This window comes from Ovis aries, chromosome 14 (assembly GCF_016772045.2).
Source record: "Ovis aries strain OAR_USU_Benz2616 breed Rambouillet chromosome 14, ARS-UI_Ramb_v3.0, whole genome shotgun sequence".
NCBI lineage: Eukaryota > Metazoa > Chordata > Mammalia > Artiodactyla > Bovidae > Ovis > Ovis aries.
This window is the reverse complement of record NC_056067.1, coordinates 12,462,724-12,485,302: the sequence shown is the minus strand read 5'-3', so window position 1 is coordinate 12,485,302 and position 22,579 is coordinate 12,462,724. Positions and strand designations below refer to the sequence as shown.

At 54.2% G+C, this 22,579-nt stretch overlaps 1 protein-coding gene across 8 annotated transcripts in view; it reads left to right on the top strand.

Moving 5' to 3' along the window:
- FBXO31 (F-box protein 31) overlaps positions 1 to 20,367 on the top strand; it is a 39,258-nt gene extending 18,891 nt beyond the window's left edge. For 4 of the 8 annotated variants that reach the window (XM_015100403.3, XM_015100402.3, XM_027977712.2 and 1 more), the window contains 7 exons: positions 4,497 to 4,573; positions 9,395 to 9,562; positions 10,135 to 10,209; positions 14,884 to 14,993; positions 15,619 to 15,772; positions 16,629 to 16,996; positions 18,241 to 20,367. In XM_015100403.3, the coding sequence (XP_014955889.2) occupies positions 4,497 to 4,573; positions 9,395 to 9,562; positions 10,135 to 10,209; positions 14,884 to 14,993; positions 15,619 to 15,772; positions 16,629 to 16,996; positions 18,241 to 18,463 (1,175 nt within the window). In that variant the 3' untranslated portion in view covers positions 18,464 to 20,367. Of the gene's footprint in view, positions 1 to 4,496; positions 4,574 to 9,394; positions 9,563 to 10,134; positions 10,210 to 14,883; positions 14,994 to 15,618; positions 15,773 to 16,628; positions 17,945 to 18,240 lie in introns of all 8 variants that reach the window. The other 4 variants (XM_042231526.1, XM_042231525.1, XM_012189651.3 and 1 more) reach the window with 3 other exon arrangements.
- The last annotated feature ends 2,212 nt before the right edge of the window (positions 20,368 to 22,579 follow it).

The following is a 22,579-nucleotide window of genomic DNA, read 5'->3' as shown; positions in this document are numbered from 1 at the left end:
GGGTGGCTGTGGAGAAAGGCAGGAGACCATCGGAAAGAATAAAGCAGAAGGGTGCTCCTGGAAAGGGCTGTGGGCACCAGTGGGATGTGTGTCTGAGAGAGGAGAGTGTGTGTCTGTGGGACGTTTCTCCTGACTTTGTTCTGTATATCGATTTTGTATCCTGCCACATTATGTAATTCATTTATTCAGTCTGAGTTTTTGATGGTGTCTTTCGGGTATGGTAACATGTCATCTGCAAAATGGTGACAGCTTTATTTCTTCCTTTTCAACGTGAATACCTTCTATTTCTTTTTCTTGTCTGATTGCTCTGGCTTGGACTTCCAATCCTACACTGAGTGAAAATGGGGAGAGTGGGGATCCTTGTTTTTCAGAAGCTTTTTGCTCTTCACGTTTGACGTGCTGCTGGCTGTGGGTTTGTCACACATGGCCTCTATTGTGTTGAGGTACGTTCCCTCCATATCCTTTTCTCATAAATGGATATTGCATTTTGTCAAAGACCTTTTCTGCGTGTATGGAGAGGCTCCCGTGGTTGTTAGCCTTCATTTTGTGAATGTGGTGTGTCGCATTGATTGATTTGTGGCTTTTATGTCATCCTTGCCTCCCTGGATAAAACTCCCTTCATCGTGGTGTGTGGTCCTTTTTGGTTTGCTGATACTTTGTTGAGGATATTTGCATCTGTGTTCAGCAGGAATATTGGCCTTTAATTTGTTTTTTCTCATGATGTTCTTGTCTGGTTTTCGAATCAGGGTCATGCTGGCCTCACAGAGTGGGTTTGGAAGTGTTTTCTCCTCTGATTTTATTCCAGCTACCAAAAGTTTCTAGTCGGTGGCAGGAGATACCGTCAGTTGCATATAGGGTTTTCCTTTGAGCCCGAAACCTCAGTTCTGGATGACAGATGTAGTGATTCAAGAATGATGTTACGGGCTTGTGGGTGGTGGGCCGGCCGCCCCGAGTGTGGTGGGCCGTGGCAGCTGCTGGCAGGACAGCAGGGAAGAGACTGCTCAGTCTCAGCTCATGCCGAGGAGAGCTGGGTCTTTTAGGCTGGGTGTTTTCGAGTGTGTCGGAGTTTCCCACTTGGCTTATTAAGTGACCCGTTGGCAGATGAGAATCGGCTGGCCCTGATTAGGACAGAGTGTTTTTCTGTTAGCTCCTGGGCTGAGAGGTTCCTTAGTCATCTTGGACCATTGTTCCTGCTTTGGTGGTGGTGGTGGGGTGACCTAAGAACCTAGGCTGATGTTTTGAACACAACCACGCTGACCTTGGGGATCAGTGGTCGGCAGGGTCTCTGAGCCAGTGCTCCTTCTGGAAGACCCAAGTCCTGCTTCATTGGGCTGAGAGCAGGAGCATTTTCATTGTTCTCACTGAGTTAAAGTGTGGTTCTCTGGTTTCTGGTTCCTTTGCCTGTGAACTGGAACGTCCGTCTTCCCTGGATTCCTAGGAGCTGGGCCCTTTGAGCGCGCCTGCTTCTGGTGGAACAGCCCCTGAAGGGTCTGACCCCGTCCACTGGCTGGCTCAGATCCCAAGCCCGCTGTCTGCACGTGGGCTGGTGTTAGGTGTGCCCCATTCAGTGTGTGTGTGTGTCAGGCGCTCAGTCATGTCCGACTCTTTGTGGCCCCATGGACTGTAGCTCTCCAGGTTCCCCTGTCCATGGAATTCTCCAGGGAAGAGTACTGGGGTGGGTTGCCATTCCCTTCTCCAGCACCATTCAGTAAGTGGGACTGAATCCCACTTCACTCACCTGACTTGAGTGGTCAGTGCGTGTTTGGAGACAGTGGAAGGAGGGCTTGTTGAGCTGGGGATCCTCCTCCAGGTGGGGAGCCCTGGGGTGTGTTGAGCACCTAGGCCAAGAGGTGCTGGGGACTCCGTCCAAAGGGCCCCTCCTCTGCCTGAGGCAGGGTGCGGGCATGGGTCAGAGGCGAGCCGGAGGGCAGGTTCTTGAGCTTGTCCATGCTTGTTCCATCCTGTGGCCGTGGTGCTTTAGAGCCGGCCTCCCAACAGGCCCAGGAACAGGGACCACCATGCGCACGGGGCTGTCCTCCCCATTCTCACTCTGAAATTTTACGTAACTCAAGTGGATGCTTCAGCCCGAGGGCCGCTGGGGCTTGTCAGGTTGCTTCTCCTGGACTAACCCTGAGACTTTCTGAAGAATGCGTTGTAAAGCACAGGCATCATGTTATCTTAGGGAATCGAGTGCCTCTGGGCCAGTACACTCCCAGCCCACCTGACATTGGTGGTCTCTGACTTTCCCTCCTGGGGTCCTGGGGGCCCAGGCTGGGTGGGCCAGCCTCGTGTGGGCAGGAGCCAGGGGCACACCCGTGTGTGCTCACCTGTGTAGAGTGTGCAGTCCAGAGGCGGCTGGTGCTCTCAACACACACGGGAGGCTGGACTCTTTTTTTTCAGAGAGATGCTGGTTTTAAAGCAGAAGAAGGAACTCCCCTTTGGAAATTGCCAAGTTGGGGGCAGATTCTTTGAACAGACTTTCCAGGGGCTTTGGGATCAGATTGATTGATCTTGGAGAGATGGAAGGCCAGAGACAAGAGAAGGCCATGCTGTATGGGCCCATTTGATTTTTTCTCCACAGTTCTATGGCAGCATTTTAAAAACATAACAGAAAAGTAGAGAGAATTGTGCTGTGAGCACCCACGTACCTGACTCCGTAGCTCTCTGCCCCACCTCACCCCCACACACCTGTCCATCCGTCCATCGTATAATGTGCTGTGTTTCTAGGTAAGTGGCAGACATTAGTCTGTTTTACCCCTAAACACGTGCGTGTGTGCTGCACCGTCTGGAGCTCAGTATTTGCTTGTGACTCTGACCCCGCTTATTATTGCTTGCGTAACAAACACAAAACCTGTCAGGGCACGGCCATGAGACAACCACTGACTTTAATGTGTGTCTTGTAAGCCGACTCAGAAGACGCATGTCCTGAGGCTGCAACCTTAGGGAGGCTGGTAGAACATTCCCACCAGTCTTCTGCACGCCCTGTGGGCTTGGGATGGTGCTGGACCCGCTTTCCCCATCCCTGTACGCCAGACTAAGTGGTGGCCACAGAGCTGCGGTCTGCGCTCAGGTCCCTCTGGACCCTGCTGCCTGGCCTTCCTCCCTGAAGTTGTGATGATGCAGCTCCTGCACTATGAGACCATCCACAGCTCCCACTGGGTGTTAGCCAAGGTTTTCAGACACAGAACCAGTTCCTTCATATAGAAAGAAAGCAGTATAAGAGGTTGGGTTGCACAACTATGGAGACCCTGACCATAGGCTACAGAGGACCCTAGGCTCCATAGACCTATGGACCATAGGCTCCATAGGCCCAGAGGAGCCAATGATGTAGCTCCAGTTCAAAGTCTGGCAGGCTCCAGACCCAGGAAGATCCCATGTTTCAGTTCAAATCGGAAGGCTGGAAAAGACCAATGTCCCAGCTCAACACAGCCAAGAGAAAACTCCCGTTTGTGGGAGGGTTAGCCTTTTTGTCCACTTCAGGAAGAGTCTGTGATTAGAGTTTGAAGTTAGAAAAGGCTGATCTCCCAGCTTTCAGCCAGGCAGGAGGAGCTCCGTCATACTCACTGGAGCACCAGCCGTCTTCTGCTCAGTCCTTCAACTGATTGGACATGGCCTAGCACACGAGGGAGGGCCATCTGCTTTCTCTGTCAGATGGCAGATTGAAATGTCACCCTCATCTAGGAACACACACACACCAGAATAATGTTTGACCAAGAATGTCTGCCCACCCCTTGCCCCCATGGGCAAATCCAATTGACAGATGAATTCTAGCACCACACACTGGCTGTGGTGAGACCCCAGGCCCTGCAGCTGGCAGGAAGGGCCCCGCATGAGCTGGTTCACTTCTTTGTGCAGTTTGCTCCTCTTTTCATGTTCTTACTTTTCGCTATTCACTCCACAAATACCCGTGCAAAGGAAGCGGAAGTGAGGGACTTTTCCCAGGACATCTGCTGCACTGGCCGTGGCCACGCAGTGGGATCTCAGGTCGGCCTCAAGTGCCCTTTTCTCTTGTTGCCCCCGGTAAATATACATGCATTGCTTTCGAAATAGGCAGGAATGTGTTTTGTTTTTTAAAGAAGGATGACCCGATTTAAATCTTACTCTACAGGCCCGTGACATTTTGGACTCCGCCCCTGATAAAGAGTCCCATGCTTACTCCATCGTGGAAACTGATGGGAGGCTCATCACCTACCAGGGTGCCCACTGCATGTCTTTAGAGGCAGCAGTTCCTCATCACTGGAGCTGATACGCAGAGGCCGGGTCTCGAAATGACCCCGTTATCATGCTTTCTAAAGACATTTTTACTCTTAGAATGATTTAGGAAGTTGTAAGGTTTACTTGAAGCCCCGTTTGTTGGCACGGCTCTCTTGTGAGCCTTCATGAGTGACCTCTGCACAAGCCCCACCCCCCGCCAACGCCCTTCCCTCCGATTACTGACTCTGCATGGAGGGCAGCTGACTCTACAGCGAAGCCCTGTCTTCTCTCTCTCCCTGTAGTGCTTCACCGATACAGACACATCCTGGGCTTGTGGCAGCCAGATATCGGGCCGTACGGAGGACTGCTGAACGTGGTGGTAAGTCTGAAGAGCCTCGGGCCTGGATTCTTGTGCATGGGACTTTGTCCACCTGCCCGAGGGGCAGGCCAGAGCGGTTCCTGCCTGACATAGTCCCAAAGACTCAACAGGCCAGGTGTTATTTTCTAAATGAGCAAAGATTCGTTCTAAGTAGTTCTTGGCCCCCACCACATGCAGGGACTTTGTGATTAAAAATGCTTTACCTGGTCCCTGCCCCTTGGACACCAAGAGCCATTGATTGTCCAGGCTCCGGACACTCCTATCTTGGGTCGTGCACAGGCCCTTTGCCCTAAATCAGGGTGTGAAAGGACAGGAGGCAGTGTGGGGCCCTCAGAGGCTGGCCCTGGATGGAAGGCCCTTGCTGGCTCTGCTCCAGGGTCTGTGTGTCACGTGCGTGGGGTCGTGGCAGGCACCTGTCCCTCCTCTGCAAGCCTGCCCTCTGCCTCCTCAAGCAGCATTTTAACTTCCCTTTATTCAGCCTTTATGGCTGGTCCCAGCAGGAGCGGCTGTTTGATATAAGCTCCTTGATGGTAGCCAGGAGAAAAGTCTTTTGGTTTTAATCTTTATATGCTTGCCTATCTTATGTAAAAAACTAGCTGATCAATTTTTGGGTCCATTTTAAAAAATTCAGACCTGACTTTCCTTGGCTTTAACTGGAGTTGGCATCAAGGAGGATACGGCCCTTGCTGGTATTCTTGCTGACAGGACTACAGCCTCTGGGACAGAAGCTGGGTGGGGCCTTGTACTCACCGAGCTCCAGGTGGGCGCCCAGGCCGTAGTGTCACTGTGGCTGGCAGTGCAGGGAAAACCAAGCCAGGGGTCCTTCCGGCAGCCTGGGGTCCACCTCTGCTTCCGTCTTGCTGCACATACACCCGGCGGGCCAGAAGCCTGAGTCCAGGGTGATGGCTGGCGGATCTGCCTTGCTGCGGCTTTCAGGGTCCCTGGAGCCAGGTTCGCGTGGACCGCCAGGTGACTCTGGTGACTCTGGGTTTTGCTCACCAGGTGGGGTTTGGTTAGGGATAAATATTGCTTCATATTCCTTATAATGTAGTGGAAACATCTGTTGAGAAACTCACTTCACATTTGTTCAATATTAATACCGCCAGGGAAGCCTTGCTGTTAGAATGTTCTCCCGGGGACAAGCCAGACAGCTCCCAGCGTGGACACATCCTCTCCTTAGTTTCAGTGCGGGAGGGGGTCATTGTTTTTCTTACTGGCGGTGAGTAATAGGGCTTCTGAAAGCAGGGGATAATTAGGGGAAAGTGGGGCCCATGACAGAACACCGCCAACTAGCCCTCCTCTCAGACAGCTAGTGGCTGAGTTCCGTCCTCCTCTGTCGCTGGAACCAGAGGCTGGGGACTCAACGCCCCGGAGGAGGCAGGACTGGCTGGGGGGCACCGTGGGGGCGGCAGAGGCGCCCGCCCTCCACGAGAACGCACGCTTGCTGAGTGTGGTGCCGGGACTGTCCCCTCTGTCCCTGTCGCCGCTTTTATCTTGTGGCACTCTAGACACACACAGGGCGGCAGGGTGACGCCCAGATGCCCACCTCCTGGCAGCTGCCTGGTGCCAAATTCACGGCCCCTTTGCCTTTTCTTTTCAGTATTTTAATGCAAACCCCAGGCCCCTGTCAGTCCCTGTTTGTGCTTCAGTGCGGGTCTCTAACTGCGGCACCCACACACGTAAGGTTCTGCCGCAGTTCACTGCAGCGGCACTGGTCCCCGGGTCACCTGAGGCTCCGTCCACGCTTGGGCTCCCCGCCCGTCTCAGAACCACCCTCAGCTGCTGGCTCATCCGCCTCAGGATCTAAGCCAGGCCCTCCTGCCGCTCGTTGGTTTTGGCTCCTGAGTCTCCCCTGGCAAGAGCCGCGCCCCATTTCTTCTCGGGTTCGGCTGCCCTGTTGGGGGTCGCTCTCTGAATCACTCCGGCTTCTTTCTTGTGTCTTTGGGCTTCTTCCCTTGCCCCACCCCCCATGCCCACTTCAGAGCTGGACACTCTCTCTCAGAGGCTTGCTTGGATCCAGGTCTCACTGCTGTATTTTCTATTGAAAAATCAGTTAATTTCTTCAGCTTGGCTTAGTATAGTCACCAAAACTGTGAGGTCTGTAAAGTGTATTTTGTGGCGATTTGAGGCACAAGTAACATCATGGAAGGAGTCCCCCTTCTAGTTAGTCAAGGTACCCATTACCTCACAGTTTGATCCCTTTGTGAGGGGTGGGGAGAACTGTGATTTCTGTTTCTCAGCATATTTCAATGATGTAACAGTGTTACCAGCTTTAGCTACCACGTTTCATGTTGGATAAACTACTTAAATTAGTTATTTAATTAATAATTAATTAATGGTGGGAGAAGGCAATGTCATCCCACTCCAGTACTCTTGCTGGAGAATCCCATGGATGGAGGAGCCTGGTAGGCTGCAGTCCATGGGGTTGCAAAGAGTTGGACACGACTGAGCGACTTCCCTTTCACTTTTCACTTCCTGCATTGGAGAAGGCAATGGCAACCCACTCCAGTGTTCTTGCCTAGAGAATCCCAGGGACAGGGGAGCCTGGTGGGCTGCCATCTCTGGGGTCGCACAGAGTCAGACACAACTGAAGCGACTTAGCAGCAGCAGCAGCAATGGCGGGAGAGACCGTGCTCGTCCTGCCCCTCTGGGTCCCCGCAGGACTGGGATGTGGTTGTGGCTGGTCCTCACTGTGGGGTGGGGGGGTTCAGTTCAGTTCAGTTCAGTCACTCAGTTGTGTCCGATTCTTTGTGACCCCATGAATCGCAGCACGCCAGGCCTCCCTGTCCATCACCATCTCCCGGAGTTCACTTACACTCACATCCATTGAGTCAGTGATGCCATCCAACCATCTCATCCTCTGTCGTCCCCTTCTCCTCCTGCCCCCAATCCCTCCCAGCATCACAGTCTTTTCCAGTGAGTCAACTCTTCTCATGAGGTGGCCAAAGTACTGGAGTTTCAGCTTTAGCATCATTCCTTCCAAAGAAATCCCAGGGCTGATCTCCTTCAGAATGGACTGGTTGGATCTCCTTGCAGTCCAAGGGACTCTTAAGAGTCTTCTCCAACACCACAGTTCGAAAGCATCAACTCTTCGGCGCTCAGCTTTCTTCACAGTCCAACTCTCACATCCATACATGACCAGTGGAAAAACCATAGCCTTGACTAGACAGACCTTTGTTGGCAAAGTAATGTCTCTGCTTTTCAATATGCTATCTAGGTTAGTCATGACTTTCCTTCCAAGGAATAAGCATCTTTTAATTTCATGGCTGCATTCACCATCTGCAGTGATTTTGGAGCCCCAAAAAATAAAGTCTGACTCTGTTTCAACCGTTTCCCCATCTATTTCCCATGAAGTGATGGGACCGGATGCCATGATCTTCGTTTTCTGAATGTTGAGCTTTAAGCCAACTTTTTCACTCTCCTCTTTCACTTTCATCAAGAGGCTTTTTAGTTCCTCTTCACTTTCTGCCATAAGGGTGGTGTCATCTGCATATCTGAGGTTATTGATATTTCTCCCGGCAATCTTGATTCCAGCTTGTGCTTCTTCCAGCTCAGCGTTTCTCATGATGTACTCTGCATAGAAGTTAAATAAGAAGGGTGACAATATACAGCCTTGACGTACTCCTTGTCCTATTTGGAACCAGTCTGTTGTTGCATGTCCAGTTCTGTTACTTCCTGACCTGCATATAGGTTTCTCAAGAGGCAGGTCAGGTGGTCTGGTATTCCCATCTCTTCCAGAATTTTCCACAGTTGATTGTGATCCACACAGTCAAAGGCTTTGGCATAGTCAATAAAGCAGAAATAGATGTTTTTCTGGAACTCTCTTGCTTTTTCGATGATCCACCAGATCTTGGCAATTTGATCTCTAGTTCCTCTGCCTTTTCTAAAACCAGCTTGAACATCTGGAAGTTCACAGTTCACATATTGCTGAAGCCTGGCTTGGAGAATTTTGAGCATTACTTTACTAGCGTGTGAGATGAGTACAATTGTGCGGTAGTTTGAGCATTGTTTGGCATTGCCTTTCTTTGGGATTGGAATGAAAACTGAACTTTTCTAGTCCTGTGGCCACTGCTGAGTTTTCCAAATTTGCTGGCATATTGAGTGCAGCACTTTCACAGCATCATCTTTCAGGATTTGAACGAGCTCAACTGGAATTCCATCACCTCCACAAGCTTTGTTCATAGTGATGCTTTCTAAGGCCAACTTGACCTCACATTCCAGGATGTCTGGCTCTAGATGAGTGATCACACCATCGTGATTATCTTGGTCATGAAGATCTTTTTTGTACAGTTCTTCTGTGTATTCTTGCCACCTCTTCTTAATATCTTCTGCTTCTGTTAGGTCCATACCATTTCTGTCCTTTATCGAGCCCATCTTTGCATGAAATGTTCCCTTGGTATCTCTAATTTTCTTGAAGAGATCTCTAGTCTTTCCCATTCTGTTGTTTTCCTCTATTTCTTTGCATTGATCACTGAGGAAGGCTTTCTTATCTCTTCTTGCTATTCTTTGGAACTCTGCATTCAGATGCTTATATCTTTCCTTTTCTCCTTTGTTTTCGCTTCTCTTCTTTTCACAGCTATTTATAAGGCCTCCCCAGGCAGCCAATTTGCTTTTATGCATTTCTTTTCCCTGGAGATGGTCTTGATCCCTGTCTCCTGTACAATGTCATGAACCTCCGTCCATAGTTCATCAGGCACTGTCTATCAGATCTATTCCCTTAAATCTATTTCTCACTTTCACTGTATAATCATAAGGGGGATTAGGGTGGGGATACTGTGCCTCACCCACCCCACCCTCACCCTCGTGTGGACCTGCACACAGGTGGATGGCTTGTTCATCATTGGCTGGATGTACCTGCCTCCCCACGACCCTCACGTGGACGACCCAATGCGGTTCAAGCCCCTGTTCCGAATCCATCTGATGGAGAGGAAGTCGGCCACGGTGGAGTGCATGTACGGCCACAGAGGGCCCCACAACGGCCACGTCCAGGTGCGGCCAGGGCTCCTTGCTGCTCCCGGGGCCCAGTGCCAGCTGCCTGCCAGGGCCTTCCCAGCAGCGCCCCCAGCCTGGGCCGGTCAGCAGGAGCGGGGGTTCAGGCTTGGCCCAGGCCTTCTGGGTGCTGTTGATGCTGCTGCCCTGCCTCAGAGATTCACTGGCTGGAGCCATCCCTGCTTCTGCCTCCACTTAGAACCATTTGTCCTTCCAAGCGAGGTTCTTTTCTCCTCCTTTGCAAGGGTGTCTGCTTGGAATAAGACGTTTTACTCTCGGGTATGGGCCTGGCAGATAGCCACCCGCAAGTGAGTGAGCGAGCCCGCATCCTCGCTGCCTCAGGAGGAGAGTGCAGCTCTGGGATGCCCCCTGGGAGCAGTGATGCCTCCCCTGGGAAGGAAGCCTGTGCTCAGGGGAACCCGAGTACCCTTCTAGGACCGCCTGCGATCTGGCGGCCTCTGGGGCCCCCGGATAATGGGGGGCATGGGAGTGGGAGGGGCTGGTGCACCCCTGCTCTGATGGGGCTACCAGGGCTCACTGGTGACCCTCTCTCTGTCTTACGGACACTCAAGATCGTGAAGAAGGACGAGTTCTCCACCAAGTGCAACCAGACGGACCACCACAGGATGTCTGGCGGGCGGCAGGAGGTGAGCCCGACCCTGCTGTCCCGGGGAGTGACGTGAGGGTGGACGTGTGAAGGGAGGCCGCGTCCCGGCCTCATCCTCATGGTGTGGATGTGTGTGCCAGGCTGAGGATAAACGCGCTGAGTAGAAGTGGTTCTCTGACTGCTTCTCCATTGCCCCTTGACAAGAGGCCCGAGGGCTATGGGGTCTCATTGCAGGTGTGAGTTGTGGGGAGACCAGAGGCTTTATCAGGGCAATCCCCTTACAGCCAGAGGCTGGGCTGCCTGAGGTGCTGGGGGGTCCGCCCCAGAGTCCTGGGGCGGGGAGCTCGCCATCTGGCCCACGGTCACTCTGCCCATCTCAGCTGCCTGGCATCTCTGCTGGCATCTCTCTGCTGGCTCCTTGTGCTCCATCTCTCCACCTCTCTTTGTCTCTCCCTCCAAGTGGGGAGTTAGAGGATGGGGTTCTTCTGTGGATTCACTTGTCAGCTGAGACATCCCCACTCTTAGCTGAGTCTTGCCGACCTAAAGAGTGGCTTCAGGCTCCAGGGGGAGAGGAATCCTGATGGCTCTGAAGATAAGGTGAAAGCCTGAGCCACCCTGTGCTCTGATGGTTGATAATCACGTAAAATTCTGGGCCACAGTGGTGCTTCCCAAGGGAGTCGAGGATTCCTGGTGGCCTCAGAGTGCAGGAGGGTAAACTTGTCACTATGCATATCACTGTCTCCAGGCGGAGACCTGTCCTTGGCTCTGAGCCCTGGCCCCTACAGGCCCTGCTGGCTCTCACCCCTCCCTCTGCTCAGGGAGGAAGCCCCACCCCAGCCCTTCTCTGCCCTTATCAACGCCCAAAGCCTGCTCTGCATAAACTGCCTCCTGAGGCTTGCCAATACCCCGCCCCCACCTCCACCTCCCCATGCTCTGGGTTACCTACCAGCTTTGTGCCCCTTCCGAGGCCACGTCCAGACTGTCTTGGCCCTCTTGGGACTGGGGTGTTGCGCTTGCTCTTTACCTGCCCCGGCTGAAGCTGCAGCCTCATCTCTGGGGCCCCCGAGGGTAGTTCAGGGCCTTGTCTGCCCAGACCCCAGCTGTGCACCTGTTGTCTAACTCCCACTGCAGATGGTGCCTGCTTTCTTCCTGGATGGGATGGCAAGGCTGAGCCACCATACCCACCCCCTATCTGTCTAGACCCCGTGGCCTGAGGCTTCTGGAAATCGGAGGTTGGGGGGAGCTGTGAGGAGGAGCAGGGTGGGAAAGGGAGGAGAAGGTGGCGGGTCCCACCCGTGGCGTGCTTGGCCATGCATAAAGCTTGTGGTGCTGGATGCCCTCCGTTGCACACAGTTGCTTTTATTTTGCTTTCCTTTGTCTTACATACTTTCTCACCGCCTTCCCAAAATGATACTTCCTGAACTGTCACCATCAGATGCAGAATGCTCAGAATCCAGAGGGAGAAGAGTGCTGACATGGCCTCCACCAGGGTGGCCTCCGCAAGTCCATTCTCCATCATCCCTTGTTTCCCTCGGCCTTTGTGATGTCACTGTGGTCTATCTAATTTAGATAGTTTTTCTGTTTTTTCTTTTTTGTTTTTTAGCTTAACTGGTATTCCAGAAACATTTCCTAGTCTCATTAATATTCTTTACAAACTGTTTTTTTTTTGGCTGTGCTGTGTGACATGCAGGATCTTAGTTCCCTGACCAGGGATTGAACCCATGCCCCTTGCTTTGGAAGCACAGAGTCTTAACCACCGGACGGCCCGGGATGTCTCTGCAGACTTTAGTTTATGCAGCATTCCATCCATCATCTTGCTTTGGTGTAACAACCATAGGTGTGTGACTGTCCTGCAGTCGGACGTGGGGTTTGTGCTCAGCTGTTCCCCTGTCATCCTTTGACCACATGCTCGAGGGACCTGCCCTCCAGGAACCTCAGCCCTTGTCTGTAAAACGGGGCCCTGAGATTGCCTGTGGTCATGGGTGATTTGGAGCATTGAGTGGTCAATGGCTTAGAGGCAGGCCTGGTTGGAGCTGCCCAGGAGAGACGCTGGGCATTATTTTAGTGACTGCTGCCTGGACTCTGCAAAAGTGGGATTGTATAAAAGGCCCTGACGGTACTCCAGATTGCACTTCAGACCGTTTTCCCACGTTAATTTGCTGGTTCCTGTTTACCAGCCCACCATGGCACGTGGGGCCCTCTGCCCTGCTGCACTCCTGCCAGCCCTGATTGGCTATGGCAGAGATGAGACCGGTGAGCATGTGGCCTTGGGTTATTAGCTTTAATTCTGTCACCTGCTAGCTGTGTGGCTCTGGAAAGTTCTGTAGACCAGGGAAGGTGTTAGCACCCAGCTTCTAGGCCGCTGTGCAGAACGAGGCGATGGCGGTGGGGTGTTGGCCATGGGGAGCCAGCCCTGCATCTGTAATGGACTTCTTGTCTGACATGTTTTCTGCCCCCGTGTTTCTCCTTGTGGATACATATCTGATGAGATAATTTCATAGTGAGTGTGTCTGTTCTGAATAATTGGGCCGGGTTGGTATTCCTAATGACTGACCTCATGCAAAGGAAATAAGATTATGACAGTTCACAAGCCAGTTTCTTGGCTCTCAGCTCCAGTCTGATTATGTGATGACAGCACTGAAATCCTTGCTCGCTACATTCCCTCACCTCCATCTTCATCTGTTATTTCTCTATTTGATTTTTTTTTTTAAGGGCCTTTCCTCCATGAGTTCAGCCACATAAGTGGGAGGTTTTGGTTTTGATGAAGTCTAACCTGTGAGATTTTTTCTTTTGTGGTTATTGTTTTAGCCCCAGACTGCAAAGAGAGTGTGTTTCTGTCTGTGATTGTTTTTAGGAGTTTGGTAGCTTCACGATACGTTTCGGTCTGTGACCTGTCGTGAATGGTTACTGTATTGGTGGGGATCGCTTCTTTGTTCCCTGTGGTTGTCCGGTTTGTGCCCCATTTGTGGAAAAGAAAGACTTTTTCCCCTGTTGGGTAGCTTGGATGCTGTGGTTGAAAGGCCATTCCTGAGACACATGTGGGTGTTTCTAGTCTCTCTCTCTTTTTTTTTCGGCAGCACCGCGTGTCTCGCAGTGTCTCAGTTCCCTGACCAGAGAATGAGCCTGGTCCATGGCAGTGAAAACCCAGAGTCCTAACCATGAGGCCGCAGCGAACTGCAGCCAGGTCTCTCCTTAGATCTGACCTCCCGCTCAGCCACCGTCTTGGTTACTGTCGCTTTGTAGTGGGTCAGTCACATTAGTGTGCATCCTCTAGCCTTGTTCTCTTGCAAGGTTTCTCTGTATGTTCCAAAGGGATTTCAGAATCAGCTCAGCAGTTTCTCCAGAGAATCTGATGGGATTACGGCTGGCCTGTGTTGAGACAGTTGCTGACCTAATACTGAGTCTTTCGGGCCACAGGTGTCTCTGACCTGTGGGCCTCTTCACCCCCTTTCAGCAGCATCTTGGGTTTTTCAGAGTAGAAGTATCACCCATGCTTTGTGTATTTATTCCTAAGTCTGTGTGTTTTTTGCTGCTGCTGCTGCTGAGTCGCTTCAGGCGTATCCGACTCTGTGTGACTCCATAGACAGCAGCCCACTAGGCTCCTCTGTCCCTGGGATTCTCCAGGCAAGAATACTGGAGTGGGTTGCCATTTCCCTCTCCAATGCATGAAAGTAAAAAGTGAAAGTAAAGTCACTCAGTTGTGTCCGACTCTTAGCGACCCCATGGACTGCAGCCTACCAGGCTCCTCCGTCCATGGGATTTTCTAGGCAAGAGTACTGGAGTGGGTTGCCATTGCCTTCTCTGGTGTGTTTTTTGAGGCTGTTGTAAATAGGATTTTAAAGCTTTCATTTTCCAATTTTGTTGCGTTAGTATATAAAAAATTCAGTTAATTATTATTTATTGACCTTGTAGGTCTAACAGTTGTTTATTTCAGTCACTAGTAATTTCTATTCTTTGCCAGGGTTTGGGCAGTAACATATTAAAGCAGTTTACAGATAGTAGTTTTTTTTTTTTTTTTTTTAGTAAATTGTTTTTGCTTCTGTTTGTAGAGCTAATTCTAGATAGTCACTGGAAACACTGTACTGAGTTAGGAACACATAGGTGTGGATTAGCTGTGTTGAATGGACAGAATGAAACAATGAGGCACTGAATATCCTTCGCATAGCTTGATGCCATAATGGATTCTGGGGCTTCATGGATGCTCTGTTTAAAAAGCTTTCCTTTTACAAATATACTTATTGAACATAACTAGAAAGACAGGTTTTAAAAAGGAAAGTCTGCCCACACCCTCCAGCCTGCCCATCCCTGTCCTGTACTCACTGGGGGCTGCAGAAAGCAGACGTGGCCAGCACGGGGGTCTGATGTGCCCGCTCCGCCAGAAGCCTGACAACCAGGCTCAGCGTAGATGGCGCCTTCTGGCACGGAAGCGAGGCTCACACAGCTGCCTCCCGGGCGCTCTTGACATATGCTGTGGCCCCAGCCTCCACGAAGGACGCCCATGGTCCCTATGTGTCCTTCCCGTTGCAGTTGGGAAAGTGGGGACCAGAGCCCCGGGCGCAACAGGAAGGGAGGCTGGGAGCTGGGAGAACGAATGCACGCACTCCCGTCCCTCCTGCCCGGCTTCCGTCTTCATGCTGTCCACACACCATCACAGCAGGCAGCCTCTCCGCGCCCTTGTGTCGGGGTGGTTTTGTGACCTGTGTTCTCTTGGAAGGAATTCCGCACATGGCTGAGGGAGGAGTGGGGCCGGACGCTGGAGGACATTTTCCACGAGCACATGCAGGAGCTCATCCTGATGAAGTTCATCTACACCAGTCAGTACGAGTGAGTGCAGCCCCTGGCTGGGGCGGACAGTCTTTCCCTCCCTGGTGCTGTGTTCACAGTCCCTCTCTTCTGGGTGCTGTGAACACAGTCCCCCTCTTCTGGGTACTGTGAACATGGTCCGTATGGGTACTTTGAGCACAGTCCTGCTCTCTCTGGGTACTATGGCCAGAGGCCCTATCTCCTGACCCACCTTGGCGTCTGTTTTCTCCCTGTCTGACCACCGTAATCCACCAGCTATGTTCTCACAGGCCTGGCCTGTATGTTAGAGCCTCATGTTCCCTTTCCCATGCCCACCTGGGCAGCCCTTAGCCCCGCTTCGCTCTCATGCTCTCTGCCCTCTGACTCTCTCCTGCTCCCTCTGTTTGGCCCCTTGCCAGCCTCAGGAGTCCCCACCCCAGGGTGCTGGAGAAGGTGTGAGGTGTGTGGGCACCCATGCATTGGGGTGAGCGGAGTTCAGGAAGGAGGGGGTGCCCCTGTTCCCACTGGCCTTTGGGGGGAGCCTAACGTGGCCCACCCTGTGCAGCATAGCCAGTGGGCATGAGCCCCATGTTCTACCCCCACGCCTGTGGGCTGTGCCAGTCATGCTCTCACACTACGCTCCCCCGCCCCCGCACCCCCCCAACAGCAACTGCCTGACCTACCGCCGCATCTACCTCCCGCCCAGCCGCCCGGATGACCTCATCAGGCCGGGCCTCTTCAAGGGCACCTACGGCAGCCACGGCCTGGAGATCGTCATGCTCAGCTTCCACGGGAAGCATGCCCGGGGCACGAAGATCACGGTGGGTCCTGGGGGCCACCCTGCCGGGCCCAGCACCACGTGGACATGATCACATAATCCTGGCAAAGGGTGGCTTGGGCTGCTCCCCAGCTACTCAGAGCAGGCCCTAGACTTCCCCAGGGGGCTTGCCGGGAACTTGGCATCTTGGGCCCCACCCGGACCTGATTCAGGGCCCACCTTTCACATGATCCCCTGGGGATTCTGAACATTTCCAAGGCAGCCTTCCCTGCATAGCCCTCAGCTCTGGTCACACCCCAGGATCCCTGAGGAGGCAGAAAAGACCCTGATGCTGGCCCCACCACAGAGGCTCTGACTTTATGGGGGTAGGCTGGGTGCGAGGCTCCAGGAGCTCCCTGGGTGACCCTCTGCTTTAGCACTTGGGCCCCCACAGCCTGTCTGGGCCTCAGCAGCTCAGGAACATGCTGGGAGAGCTGCTGAGCTGAGTGGGGGCCCTGGACGAAGGGCCCCTTGTCTCCTGTTCCAGGCACACAGTCTGGGCTGGCATTTCCGGCCGGCCCTGCCTGACCGGGGAGGGTTCACAGACCTCTCGAGGCTCCGCTGCTTCAGCTGTCAACATAGGGTGGCTCCCATCCAAGGTCTTTGGTGTAGGGGTGCCTATGGGCCCTCCCAGGGTCACCCGTGGGTACTGTCATTCCCTGTCCTCAAAGGCCTTTCACAGGAGGCTGCCTGCTCTGGGCACTGTTTTTTTTAAGGACATATCAGATATTCCGACTGGTAAGGGGTCACTGCCAAACCAGTGGAAAGGCTCAGCAAGTGCCCTCGGCTGGAGGCAGGACTGGGGCTGGAAGCTCAGCGCGGTCTCTGAGCCTGCTGACGGCTGCACACTGGCTCCACAGGGCGACCCCAACATCCCTGCTGGGCAGCAGACGGTGGAGATTGACCTCAGGCACCGCATCCAGCTGCCTGATGCTGAGAGCCTGCATGACTTCAACGAGCTCTCCCGAGTCGTCCTGGAGGTGCGCGAGCAGGTGCGCCAGGAGCAGGAGAAGGAGCAGGAAGGCGGGCCCGAGGATGCCGAGGGTCTCGGCCGGCAGAGCCCCCAGCCCTGCGAGGAGCCACCCGCCGAGCCGGCCCAGGCACCTGGGGATGGAGGGGCTGCGGCCGCGGCTGAGCCACCTGCCCAGTCGGGGCAGGGGCAGCCGTTTGTGCTGCCAGTGGGCGTGAGCTCGAGGAATGAGGACTATCCCCGGACCTGCAGGATGTGGTAAGGATCGGGGCGTGGGCTCCCGGGGTCCCCTGCCAGACCAGCACAGAGGCAGCCTGGGGTGGGGCTGACCCCGGCATTGCACAGTGGGAAGCTCTGCCCACGTGTTCCAGGTCCCGGGTGGCCAATGCTACTCCCTGGGCCCCACGCCGAGCTCCCCGAAAGGAGAGGACTTGACAGACGAAATCTAGTACATCCTCTTCATGTTAATACCGTTGTGATAAAAGAGGCTGAATATGGGTTTTCCAGAGGGAGGTGTACACAATAGTGTTCCAGTGTAACTTCACCTGCTGTGAATTTTTGAAAGTCATAAAGGAGACAGATCTCTCATCCCTGGGAAACTTGACAACTTGCAGCACCTCAAAGCCAGCTCAGAGCCTTCGGGCAGAGCCGGCCTGGAAGCTCTGGTCCAGCCCCCGCTATGTCACCAGAGGGTCTCCACCCCAAGTTGGCTGTTAGGGGCTCGGCTGGGAGGGGTGCGTGCATTCCCTGGCCCAGCTGCAGAGCCTCTGCAGCACATGTTTCTGTGTGTCCAAGTTTGGTGCCCAGGAGCCATCTGAGCTGCAGGCCCTCAGGTGCAGGGCTGCAGTTCCCTCCTGCCCAGCAGAGCCTCAGTGTGGTAGGCAGAGGTGGGGTCCTGGGCATTATTCCACACACTGGGAGGTTCAGGCCAGTCCCAACTCCTCGTCATCTGTCAGAAACACTGAGTTCTTTGTAAGAAAGACATAAACGCAGTAGAGCCTCAGTCTCCAAACATGGCTGTAATGGGTATTTGCAAGTTTTGCTTTTACATGCAGATAAGTCATTGACTACATTTGAGTTGTTCACACGTGTACATGACTATCCCGGGAACCGAGGTTTCTGTTGCCTGGGTCTGTGCCGTGAAGATGTACACTCTGGGGCAGCAATACCAGGGGGAGCTGCCTGAGACCCTCATCCTTTCGTTGGGTGAGTTGGTAGAGAGCTGCAGTCGGCAGGGTGAGCCCGGCCATCCGGGGTGAAGCAGCAGGCCTGCTCATGCCCTCTAAGTGAACACCAGCCTCCTGAAAGGTGCGGAACCCGTCAGCCAGACTCTGCGGATTGCCCACTGCTGGAGGATGGTGGACGTAGCCCACGTGGGATGTCTGGCGGGGGGTGGGGGTGTTTCAGAATGTCCTGGACCACAAGGTGTTGGGCCTGGGCCACCACATGCCTTCAAGGGCCCCACTCACCCTCTCTCCCCACACTCTCTTATTTTTGTTCAGTTTCTACGGCACCGGCCTCATCGCCGGCCACGGCTTCACCAGCCCTGAGCGCACCCCCGGGGTCTTCGTCCTATTTGACGAGGACCGCTTCGGGTTCATCTGGCTGGAGCTGAAGTCCTTCAGCCTGTACAGCAGGGTCCAGGCCGCGTTCCGGAACGCAGACGCCCCGTCCCCACAGGCCTTTGAGGAGATGCTCAAGAACATCCAGTCCTTCACCTCCTGACGGTCCGCCTCCCCTCGGCGGGTGGCTCAGGGCTGGGAGGGCAGCAGCATGCGCTCGGGGGGACTTGGCCAACACCCGACACCCCCCTGCTCGCAGGAGCCTTGGCGCTGCCGCCCAGATGCTTTCCACAGAGTGCACCGCACACCTGCATATCCGCCAGTAGCAACAGGAGGGCTGAGCATGTCTTGAAAAAAGCAACAGAACCAGAACAAGCTGACCTGGAGGATGGGCCATGGGGCGTGTAGGAACTGAACTGGAGAGACTGGCCGTTTTCTAGGGAGAACACAGTCCTCCTCCAGGGAGGGTCACTCCGCATGCGTGGGGTCTGCTGCCTCCAGCTCGTGGAAGGAGTCCTGGGGGAGGCGTGCGGGCTCCACCATCCCTCTGTGGGGAGCAAGCCGGAGGGCCATGCTGGCTTCCGTGCAGCCTGGGCGGGTGGGGGCACTGTGTGCAGAGTAGGAGCTCCGGGGAGATGGGGTGGGGCTCGAGACCCACTTCTCCACCTACTCACTTGGATTTTGGACAAATGCATGTCACTCCGATCTCAGTTTCCAAGATCAGTGAATGGGGCCTACAGGTCACGAGGAGATGCCCACTGCAGGCCGTCCGGCAGCTCGGTGGCCCTGGTCCAGTGCCACCTGGCCCTGCTCCCTGCAGCACAGGGTGCCTGCCATGCCTCTCTCAGGTTTAGAACCGAGACCTGCGCTGCAGCTGTTGCGACAGGCAGTCACTGCGCACCCTCCCTGCTCACCCACACTCACTGGTGTGAGGCTGTGAGTTGCAGCCGCCAGTCTCAGAACAGGGACAGGGCCCCTCGGAGATGACCCACGTCTGCTCCCCTGCGTGGTTTACGAGATGCCACTCTTGAAAGGGGCGGAACATCGGGAGGGGTCGTGCTGGGTGTTTGACCGCCCCTCTGCAGGGGAGAGGGCAGCTTTCTGGAAGTGTCAGGGGACCAGGCCCCTCCAGCGTGGAGACGCTGGCCGCTGACTCTTCCGCTAGCGCTGTCCCCGTTGTCGTGTTGACCCTGCATTTGGGAACCCCCGCAAGGCCTGATCTTGCCATCCCCTGAAGAATGGAGCCCCATGTGCCCCGGCATAGACCTGCCGGAGTTCTGCTCAGCCCTCCCTCCAGCCCACAGAGCATCACCACACCTGCCTGCCAGGGCCGGTGGCTCCCCAGGGTAGACGGACTCTGTTGCGTCCCAGCTTCTTGTCCTCAATGGGTGGACTGCGCTGAGCCCTCACTCTGGGCGCCCCAGGGAGGGGGCAGCTCTGTGGTGCTTTCACGTAGAGCCCAACCTGAGGTGCCCCATGAACTGTGTCCTGTGTTTCCTGGTAGAATTCTTCCTGACTGGCCCTTTTCTCAAATAACTTCAGTCCCTGCTTCAGTCCATTTGGCTACTTGGGCCTGCCTGCCTTTGCTCAGAAGCAACAAGCTCTGGGCATGGCCCCGAAATGGAAACTAACCCTCCCAGGACCAGGACTCTGTGGGGGCCGCCCTGGGCCATTGCTGGGCACCATCAGCCGAGTCTCATCAGAGACACCACCGCACACCTCCCAGGTCCTTCCAGCAGGACCCGCGGTCGGGTGGGGACGTGGTCCCAGTTTCTGTATCTCTCGCAGGACTGAGCCTCAAAGCCTGTTGCCCTCCCCCCTCTCATAGCGCGGCTGTTCTTCTCTTGTGCCAAGCGTGGCTGTCCCCGATGGTGCAGCCACAAAGCCTTGAGGACAGTGAAAACGGAGGACAGCTGGGCGCTAGGCTGTTCCTCTCTAGATTTCACCATTGTTTAAATAAAATCAAGAAAATGCGTGTTTTACCCAGAGCTAAGGGACTGTCTCCGTCTGAGGCCCCCAGCATTGTAAAGATGAGCACTTCTGATTAAAAACCAATCCTAAACTAAATGCTATCCTGCCTCTAGTATCTGGCCTATGCATGGTTGCCACTAACAGTGACTAAAATAACCTTGGGCTGCTGGCTGCATTCACGTGGCCTCCGTCTCGGGTGTCAGGTGGGGCCTGTGGGTGGCAGCAGCCTGGGTGTCGCCGGGCAGGGCAGTAGGAGTGAAGGGCATGGGCTTGTCATCTGCCCAGAGGTCTCCTCGTCGCCCAGCTGTACTTAGTTTACAGTTCAGTAGGTGAGGTGTGCAGATTGGCAGTTCTGTGCACAGACCCAGTACCGGCCACTCCCCATCATGGTGGATGGTCAGCCGGCCCAGGAGGGGAACTTCTAACCAGTTAACTCACTGTAGGCGAGGATTCAAAAAGGCAGAGGGTGTTGCCTGAGGCTTTTGATAAAGCCGGTTCCAATGGGGATCTCTAATGACCCAGGTTGGGGCCTAGTCATGCTCTTGTGGGGCTTGATCTGGGGGTGGCAGGTGGACCTTGGGTGGTCTTTGGATGTTCCCCATGGTGGGCATCACCTTCACTGCCACTTTCGCTGCCGTGAGGTTGGGTATGGGGTGGAGGGATACCTCTGCATACCTGGAGGGCTCCACGCTCTGGGAGTCGATTAGAAACGTGATTGGAGATTTCAGACACAGGTCAAGGGCATTCTTCATGTTGGGGCTGGAGGTGCTGGAGGTGTTTGGTGTGAGGCTGTGTCAAATGACCTTATTTTTTTGGCTTCATGATGTAGGCCTGGCACTATACCCGGATCTGTTCCTTGCCCTCCCGCCGTGCCTCCCGGGGCTCAGAGTTCCAGCATCTAATGCTGGGTGAGAACAGGTTTAGGGGCATTGTGTTGGGAGGGTTTCAATTTCCTTCCTCTGTCGGTTCAGACTGGAACCTCCCTTCCTAGCCTTGCCCTGGCCCCTCCTCTGGGACAGTCCAGCTCACTGTGGCTGTGCTCCAGGCCACTGCTGCCCGGCTCCTCCCCTTGTCCCCTCCGGCCCTGACACCAGGCCTGGTGTCCCCGCTCTGTGCAGGGTACCTGTGTCCCTGGCCGATGAGGAGGGTGGGAAAGCGCACAGCCGTCTAACTAGCTACATTCCCGCTGCCTGCAGAACAAGCCCAGGGGTGAAGCTGTCCTGCCTTTCTCACTGACAACTTGGAGTCTTTCCCAGAGGGCCAGACTCCTCCCTCAGCCAGCCGCCCTCTTGTCTGACACTTCAGGACTTCACTTTTCAGGTTGCCTGGGCTTTCTCCCACTGCCGCTGAAAGGTCTTTTTAGTGCTTGTGAGCTGAGCCGGAGTGGGTCATAAACCTGCTCGGCCCCTTGTCATTTGGGGAATTCCCTGAGTTCCTTGTGACTGTGGTATCTCAAGTGTGGACTGGGAGCACCTGACTGTGACTCGGTAGCTGTGTTCTCCTGGATACTTTCATGTTTTAACCTTTAAGAATCCTGATGTGAGTGTTCTCATGTAGTCCTCACCTGCCTTGAGGGTAAGATGCCTCAGTTCACAGAGTCCATCCCAGTGTTAACATAGGATACGTTCTCTGTCTTCACTTTTGGGAGAAGATCTGCAGTGTACTTTGTATGTTCTCAGAACTATTTAGACAGAGAAGAAAGCCACATGCCGTCAGTTTGCCTGATACTGTGAATGGGAACCACATGGAGTGCTGTGTTGTTTATAGCTCAACAGCCGGCAGGCCAGCCTTCCGGGGCCCAGGGTCACCAGCAGTGACACCTGAGGCTCCAGCAGAAAAGTAGCCTTCTTCTGGGTCCTTTCTGTGCTTGTAGGGAGACCTGCCAGAACATGTGAAGGGATAAGAACCCTTTGCTTTTTTTTTTTTTAAGCCTAATTCTAATTTTGGTTGTGGTTTGAGATCATGAAGCCTGCTTGGAGAAGAAAAACATGCACCTGTTTGATCTTGAAACCCCACCCCCCAAATGATGAAGACAGCAGTTGAGATGGAGGCTGTGATCACTCTCAGGCATCTGCTCTGGCTTGCCAGGTGGGGCAGGGTCAGGATCCCAGGAAGGTCTGACTTGTGACCTGGACGACAACCTTGGGATGCTGTTTCTCCATAAAGTAGCTTTCAAAATCTTGTGTGCTTCGTAGTTTGTTTCTTTTGGGTTATGATTCAGATGGAGCCTGGAGCCCTAAGTGACATGGGCTCTGGATGTGGGCAAGGGCCAATCACAGGAGAGTGGTTGTTGGTCGACAGAGGGGAC